Source organism: Theropithecus gelada, chromosome 16 (assembly GCF_003255815.1).
Source record: "Theropithecus gelada isolate Dixy chromosome 16, Tgel_1.0, whole genome shotgun sequence".
Lineage (NCBI taxonomy): Eukaryota > Metazoa > Chordata > Mammalia > Primates > Cercopithecidae > Theropithecus > Theropithecus gelada.
The window spans coordinates 28,841,106-28,849,477 of NC_037684.1; the positions used below are offsets into that span (position 1 = coordinate 28,841,106).

The following is an 8,372-nucleotide window of genomic DNA, read 5'->3' on the forward strand; positions in this document are numbered from 1 at the left end:
CCAGAGAAAAACGGGCTGTTTTTGTTATGGGATTGGTGAGGGGGAGCCAAATCTCTCACCCACAAATAAACCTCTGGAGGGTTTTCTGCTGAGTTTAACCTCCTCCCACTCCCAGCCTTGAAATAGGTTCATTAATGGTAGGTGCTGAAATTATTGCACTAAAACTTACATTTGACTTGAGAGCCACATGGCTCTGCAGTCTTGGATGGCAAAAATGAAGTAGAGAACTTGTGAATTCCTACCCGTATGGTGGAGTGATCAAGATTATGAATTAGATACCCGCTGGAATTCTCCTCTTACCCTTATCCTCACGGCTCTCTTTTTCCCCTTCTACCTTCAAATATCACCACTTATAGCCTTTCCTTTATGTTTAAGGTTGTTTCTGATTCTTCGGTTTCTTATTTCTATGTCTATGAGCATATTGACCTCAGGGACTGGATCTTATTAACTGTTTTATCCTCGTTATCTGGCATATAGTGTGTGCTCAGTAAGTACTTTTCGTACTGAGACAAGGGAGACAAAATTTTACAGAGAAGTGAAAAAGACTCCAACTAGTTTTCATGTTAAACTTACTTCCAACTTGTGAAGACCATTGAATTAAACAGAAGAAATTAAAGACAAAATTCAGCACCCATTGGAAGGTATATCTAAAATGCAGAGATTGGCCAGAACCAGGGAAGATGACTTGCAACAGGAAGAACTTTTATTGAAACACCACCATCGAGAAAAAGCCAAAGAAATGGTACTATTCTAAAAATAACTTGTCTTAATTCATTGGAAGAAAAGCAGAAAAATAAGGGGACCCTTATTTAGGAAATGAGTTTCATTTTGGTATTTTAATTTGGGGGCCATTGTTTCTCAGAGGCGGGAGTTCAGGAAGGCACCCTCTGTTCATTCTTGTTGTTGACTTTGGTGGCTTTCTCTTCCACGGTGTGAACTCTGGATGAGAGAACTTTGCCACGAGGATCTATTTCTTCAACAACTGTTTTGACAATGGTGGTTTTAGATGAATCTAAAATGCCACATATAAACTGTTAGAATTTATCAAATACATAAATAGGAAATAACTCATCATTTGAAACACATACAAATAAACACTGAATACCTAACGCAGCTTTTGTTTACCTTTTGTCTGATTTCCTGGGCCTCCATAGCCTTTTGATTTAGAACAGGAGCTGTAAAAGTATAGAGCACTTATATTAATCATTTCATTCTGTTTAACTGAGGAAACTGAAAAATAATGATTTAAGGTGGGAATTCACTGCATTCTGAAATAACACTAAAAGAGTGTTATCTCCATGTGATCTAGATCATTAGCTATTTTGTAATTGATTTCAAATAATCTTTAGTAACCTTAGAAATGAATTGTTATCTCAATGACAGCAATACTGACCCGTCTTCTCCATCTATCAGGCGGCAGTAGGTCTCAATTTCTTTTTCCAGGTGGACCTTGACGTCGAGGAGCTGCTCATACTCCAGCTTCTGGCCCTCAGTCTCGGTTCTGACCTGGTGCAGCTGCTCCTCCAGGGCCCCGATCTGAGCCTGGATCTGCGCCAGCTGCGCACAGTAGTTGCTCTCGGTCTCCGTCAAGGAGCCCTCCAGGGAGCGTTTCTGTAGTTTGGTAAGACATGGTTTAATAGAAAAGGTCACAGTGTTTTAGAATAAGTCAAAGCATTTAAGAGATAATTAAGATAATTATCCTTACATCACGCAAATAATTACATTTACCCAAAAGATTCTATTTGTTCAATATTAATTATTGCCTTTATTAAATGTCATATTACTTTTTGATTTGAGAATGACACAGCTGGTGCTGAATGTCCCTCAGATGCCCAGGTGTGCTAAAAAAAGATGAAATTTTCTCTTCATAGGGCACAGACGAAAAGATCCCTCCCCTGCACCAATGTAGCCTGTGCTTGTAGAGTTTGGCACAATTTGCCACTTTCCACACAACTGGAAGTCCGCCTACACTTTGCTACTCATTTCTAGCCATGTGACAGTCTTGGCTCATGAGGACTGTAGCTTTCTATTAAAAAGTCATCCTGCAGTGAACTGCATAAATGTTCCATGAGTAGAATAAACCACAGAAAAGAATTACCTTCTTAGGCTTTAAATAGAGTCGTTCAGTTCATTGGCTTGTGAATCTGAATGGGTTTATAGAGATACTCAGAGGGAACACTCACTGCAATTTTACATGGAATGAAGATGAGCGTGTCTTATCCTTTCACCTGCAAGTATTTTTTATATAAAGCCTTGATTTTATGTACATTCATAGCTTCATCTGTGGATAAACTCTGGTGGTTTACTAGCCATAGTGGGAAAAGTATCGACTTGGGAGTTAGAAAATTAGGAGAGAACTTCTGGATGCCTTCGTTACCCAACTGTGGGACTGTGGGAATTGCTTAACTTCGTCGAATCTCAGAGTCCTCTTTTGGAAATAATGACATGAGTTATAACGTCTGCCCTGCCCTGTGCCCCGGGGTTGTTGTGGACTCACATGTGGGTGGAAGTGCTGGGCAAACGCTTAATGAAAGCAGTTATGATTATCATTACACATGTTTAGTTTTATAGTCAGTCTTCATGCCTCTACTTTGCCTCTGTTTATGCCACTTAAAAGGAACTTGTAAGTGCTCTTGATTGAGTGGTCAGAAGGAATGCTAGATGAAGTTGGGAGTGGCGCAAATGTATTTTTACTCTCTTTAAGCAGTAGGATTTTTTCTTCTTTTTCTTTTTAAATGGACACATAAGAATTGTACGTATTTACGGGGTTCCATAATTATATTTCAAAACACACATTGTGTAGTGATAGAATCAGGGCAATTAGCATATCCAAGGTCCCAAACATTTATCTTTTTTTGTGTGTTGGGAACATTCAAAATCCTCTCTTTGAACTATTTGAAATTATAAGTTATTCTTAACTATAGTCATCCTCAGTACTATAGAACACTTGAACTGATTCTTCCTATTCTGCTGTAATTTTGTATCCTTTAACCAACCTCTTCCTATCCCCCCATCCCCTTCCCAGGCGCCAGTAAGGATTATCCCACTCTCTAATTCTATGAGATCAACCTTTTTGGCTTCCACATATGAGAGTTTTTTGATATTTTGACTTAGGATAGATTCAAAGTCAAAACTATTTTCTTTTTCCAGTATCTTGATTGTATTTGCTAATTTCTAATATTTCATAATTATTAGCATCCAGCTATACTTTGTAGGCAAAGAGGATTGTCATATGCAAAATGCAAATGTGTCTTATGTCAAGCACTGTAATTAATGGCTAAAAACTAAAATATGTAATTATGTTGGAAGAAAATTACCTTCGATTATTTTTTTCTCAATTTCTAAAGCAAATGTGTTTTGTAACTTTTCGCTTACCGTTGCTAAGAGGGACTGAAGTTCAATCTCAAGGGTTTGAAGAGTGCGTTTCATTTCGGTAAGCTCATTCCGGGCTGAGGTGGTGGCGCCAGCGTCGTCAGAGATCTGCTGCTGCAGCGAGGCGCTCTGGAACGGCAGGGGCCGCGTTAGGGTGCTGCTGGCTGCTTCTGCGCCCGGCGCCCACGGAGCGCACCCAAGCATGGTTTTACCTTCTCGTTGAACCAGGCCTCCGCGTCCCTGCGGTTCTGCTCGGCAAGGGCTTCGTACTCAGCTCGCATGTTGTTCAGCAGAACCGTGAGGTCTACCCCAGGGGCCGCGTTCATCTCCACGTTCACGTTGCCTCCAGCCGCGCACTGCAGAGCTTTCATTTCCTGAAAGATATTTGTTTAACGGAATTAGGATCTGAATATTTTATTTATTTTATTTTTTGAGTTAGGGTCTCGCTCTGATGCCTAGGCTGGAATGCAGTGGTGCGATTATGGCTCACTGCAGCCTCGAACTCCTGGCCTCAAGCGCTCCTCCAGTCTGGGTCTCCTACAGTGTTGGGATTATAGGCGTGAGCCACTGCGTCCGGCCTGAATATTTTTAAAGGAGCCAGATGGACAAGATTTATAAGGTTAGAAACTTTTTGGGAGGTTTGTTTCTTTTGAGAGGATGAACAGAAGCATCTTAAACAATCTAAGCCTTATGGAGAAACTGACAGGTTCCTTCTTGAACGTTAATTTAATATATTCTATTTATCATCTGAAATTAATTTTAAAATTTGGGAGGGAGGAGATTGTGAGAGCCAGCCGGGTGGAGCTTCTACCTCCTCATGATTCTTCTTGAGGTAAGCGAGCTCCTCACTGAGAGTTTCCAGCTGGATCTCCAGGTCCGTTCTGCACAAGGTCAGCTCATCCAGGACTCTGCGCAAACCGTTGATATCCGCCTCAACGCTCTGGTGAAGTGCCAGCTCATTTTCAAACCTCAGAAAAGTATTTGAAAGTTTCATGATTAGTCGTTAGACATGGCACATCACAACTCAGACTAAGCTTTGAGCTAAAACTACTAAGATAATACTTAAAACTTCAGTGAGGTCACCTATCACGCCACAAATACATTTCATTGAAGCAAGAGAATGGGAAGAGCCAAAATTCTTTCTCATATGACTTTGACATTCATTTTTGTTAGTCCTCAAATTTCCCAGGTAAAATATGTTGCTCAGCTAGTTACTCATTCTAATATGCATTTTGTTTAAGACAAATACACGAATAAACAAGAACAAAGACTTGAGCCAACCTCAAATAACTTAGAAGAATAAAGGAGAAAAAATGCTCAGACAACTTTTTTTTCCTATTTATCTTCAGCTCTACTTACTTTAGTCTGAAGTCATCAGCTGTTAGTCTTGCATTATCATTTTGCAGGACAACATGGGCATTACTGGTAGTTGCAGAAATTATCTGACAAAAGAAAAGTTAGTTAAGATTGAGGAAATATTTAAGACGCATTTCAAAGTTCCTTGAAATGAAATTACCTATGAAATTACAGTGATATTTTTGGCATCTGTCTCTAATAATCAGATGATTCTTTTGAAGATGGGTAGTTTAAGTATGGTCTCTCTCACTCTCTTTTGAGACCGAGTCTTGCTTTATTGCCCAGGCTGGACTGCAGTGGCGCAATCTCGGCTCACTGCAACCTCCACCTCCCGGATTCAAGTGATTCTCCTGCCTCAGCCTCCCAGATAGCTGGGATTACAGGCACATGCCACCACACTGGGCTAATTTTTGTCGTTTTAGTAGAAACAGGGTTTCACCATGTTGGCCAGGCATGACCACTGTGCCTGGCCAGGTGTGGTCTCTTTTATTCCCCATCCCAAGCATTAAAAAAAGCTCTTTCTGTGGGAAAGCCTATAAATATATAGCTGGAGACACTGGGCAGCTTTTGATATTTTAATATTACCAAAAGCATACACACTACACACATACCTAATACCACATGATGGATGTGCCATGTTCAAATATTAGAATTTACTAGAAATTATTTTTAATATTGAAAATGAAGTCCTAAAATTTAGAAGCTGAGGGCAAAGCCCCGTTATTGTGATAGCTTATACGTTTGTGCATCTGTGAGTGGCTGAACACTCTCCGGAGTGCTAACACTCACGCCATGGCGTTTCTTACCTGGTTCTTAAGTTCGTCAATAATTGGGAAGTATCTGCTGTAATCATGATCAAGACCACGGCAAGAACCCGGTCCAAATTTCTCATACCACCCCTTGATCTTCTGCTCCAAGTCGGCGTTGGCCTCCTCTAAGGCTCGAACATTCTCCAGGTAGGAGGCCAAGCGGTCGTTGAGGTTCTGCATGGTCACCTTCTCATTGCCAGAGAGGAGGCCATGCTCATTCCCTGTGAAGGCAGCACAGGAAGCACTTCCCCCGCCCAGACCTCCGCCATAGCCTCCTGCAGATGAGCTGCCCCCAAAAGCACAAGAGAAGCCACTTCCAATGCCTGGCACACTGCATGTGTTTCCGGCCCCAAAGCCTGCTCCTCCACTAGAGAGCCTCACAGAGCCAGCGCCCCCGCAAGAGCCAAGTCTCCTCGAGGTAGAAGAAAAGCGCACAGACATGGTGTCCAGGCTGGAGCGTTTGTTTCTGCGGTGTTGCTCTGATGGTGAATGTGCTACTCAAACAGCTTGGTTGGCCTTTATATACACATTATTAGGGTGTTTCTTGATGAGCTTTGCTCATAGCCAAGTGGTGTTTGCCAGCTCATTGTGAATTATCCATAATGGGGTGATTTTTTTAATGAATGGCTTTACCGTACTGTGTCCATTTCTGTAGGTGGATAGTTATCGTGGAGTTATTTGTTATCTCTGGAGTTGGACAGGGTGGAGTATTATCAGGATTATTATAGTGATGCATTTCAAATGTAGTATGAGTAACCCTTCCTGTCTTCCGGGCTTCAGGAATGTATAATACCTATAAGAATAAAAAAGTACGATAGACAGATTTCTCTTTCCCTTACCCAAATCAGCATTGTGTTTTCTTCAGCAATGAAGTATCATAGTCATAGTTTTCTATCAGATATGTTGAAAATAATTTCAAGACCGTGTGTCCATAGTACCAGAAGAAGGAGGGGAGGTCCTAAAGGAAAACAGAGGCATTAAAGGGAATCTTCTTTGGAGACCGAAAGTGTTCCTTTGATCCTTATCCTTCCTGAATTACCATTTCATCTGTACTGGTTTTCTGTCTAAGTTCCATTGCTAACCAGGTTAGGTAAAGGAATTGGTCACCTCCTCGGGCCTCAGTTTCCACATCTGTAAAGTGAAGAGTCTAGACTGTGGCCTCTGTGTTCCCTTTCTATCTCTAGATCGCTCATATTTCTGCATTCCTTCTGTTGGCTGTCCGTTTCCATAGCACTTTTCTGCATTGCTTCTTGTACTTTTCACCTCTTACTTATTTCTGAATTGTGGTCCCACCATTTTACTGAAATTAACCTCTCAAACGTCACTGCACATCTCTAATCATCATTTATTTTATTTATTCTCCTATACTCTCTTGGTTACATTCAGTACTGACAACCTCAGTCTGATGAGTCTGATCGAGTTTCAGACAGCTGCTTTCTGAGAATTTTTCTACATCTCATGTTGTTCCCCTTTTCTCTTCCACTTACGGCTCCTGCGCCCTGCCTTTGTCATTTCTTATAGTTTTGTGCTTGGTATTTACGACTCTCTCTCCTTTTTTTTTTTTTTCTAGACAGGGTCTCGCTTTGTCCCCCAGGCCGGAGTGCAGTGACATGATCAGAGCTCACTGCAGCCTCAACCTCCCAGGCTCAAGTGATCCTCCCACCTCAGCCTACCAAATATCTGGGACTGCAGGCACATGCCACCATGCCTGGCTGATCTGTGTATTTTTTTGTAGAGATGGGGTTTGCCGTGCTGTCTAGGCTGGTCTCGAGTGCCTGGGCTTGACAGATGCTCCCACCTTGGCCTCCCAAAGTGCTGGGATTATAGGCAGGAGCCACCTCACTGTCTTAATGTAGATTTTCCCTCACTGACTTGTCCGTTCTGTTTTACTACTTCCCTCTTTCCCATCTCTTTCCCTTTGTTCATGATTTTCTTTCCACCTGGTTTTCTTCTTCAGACTAAAAATTATAACAAATCATTTGAGATCTTGCATTTGCCAAGAATGATTGACATCACTTTCAATTACCTAGATTGAAAATCAAGTTGGCAAAAATTTAAATTTTTATGACTTAATAAATGAGCTTGCAGAAAAAAAGCCAGAAAGATTTGTCAATCAATTTAATACATTAATAAAGTATTATGGTTTATTGTTTTACATAAAACTAGGACACCAAAACATTATTTCTTTGCTGTTTATAGTTTATGCAGTTATAAATGTGTCCTCATTACCTCATTACATGTTATAAATAATAAGACATTTTTAAAAGAAAAAGATTTATATTTTAGTATTTCTTTTTTTTTTTTTTTGAGATGGAGTCTCGCTCTGTCACCCAGGCTGGAGTGGGCTAATTTTTGTATTTTTAGTAGAGATGGGTTTTCGTCATGTTGGCCAGGCTGGTCTCGAACTCCTGACCTCAGAACACCCACCTTGGTCTCCCAAAGTGTTGGGATTATAGGCTTGAGCCACCATGCTGGGCCTGTTTTAATATTTCTAACTGAACTTTTTTCCTGACTTTTCAAGAGGAGACCTCACATTTTCATTTTGCACGGGGCCTTGAAATTATGTAGCCAGCCCGAATTGTTGGGTCTCTCTGAGGAAGCTGAAGAATCTTAGAGAAAATACCTCCAGATAGAAATGTTTGAGTGTTCTCCCCAAAAGGGAGCTCACCATACAACCACTCTGGAAGGACACTTCACTCAAAAGTTCCGAGTGTTTAAGGTCTTACTCAAAATGAACATATTTTAAAATATCACCATGCGTTAAAGAACACTTCAGCAAGAAAGACAGAGACTCAAACAAACAGAAAATAGTACTCAGGGGAAACAGAGATAATG

At 41.0% G+C, this 8,372-nt stretch overlaps 1 protein-coding gene across 2 annotated transcripts; it reads right to left on the reverse strand.

Moving 5' to 3' along the window:
* Positions 1–681: 681 nt before the first annotated feature.
* KRT27 (keratin 27) lies at positions 682–6,011 on the reverse strand. 2 transcript variants are annotated; one of them, XM_025362840.1, is made up of 8 exons: positions 5,535–6,011; positions 4,732–4,814; positions 4,184–4,340; positions 3,585–3,746; positions 3,376–3,501; positions 1,394–1,611; positions 1,126–1,175; positions 682–1,012 (listed from the first exon to the last, which is right to left on the reverse strand). In XM_025362840.1, the coding sequence occupies exons 1-8, from the start codon at positions 5,976–5,978 to the stop codon at positions 873–875; spliced, it is 1,380 nt and encodes a 459-aa protein (XP_025218625.1). In that variant the 5' UTR covers positions 5,979–6,011; the 3' UTR covers positions 682–872. The 2 variants fall into 2 exon arrangements, with proteins under 2 accessions (XP_025218625.1, XP_025218624.1); XM_025362839.1 differs by having other exon boundaries at positions 1,382–1,611; positions 5,535–6,008.
* Between the last annotated feature and the right edge of the window lie 2,361 nt (positions 6,012–8,372).

Excerpts from the sequence above, each read along its gene's own strand:
- KRT27 (XM_025362839.1), bottom strand. The coding sequence starts at position 5,978 with ATGTCTGTGCGCTTTTCTTCTACCTCGAGGAGACTTGGCTCTTGCGGG. Across the intron at positions 4,815-5,534 it reads TTGACGAACTTAAGAACCAG|ATAATTTCTGCAACTACCAG; the intron begins GTAAGAAACGCC and ends TTCTTTTGTCAG. Across the intron at positions 1,176-1,381 it reads GAAGACGGGTCAGTATTGCT|CTCCTGTTCTAAATCAAAAG; the intron begins GTCATTGAGATA and ends ATACTTTTACAG.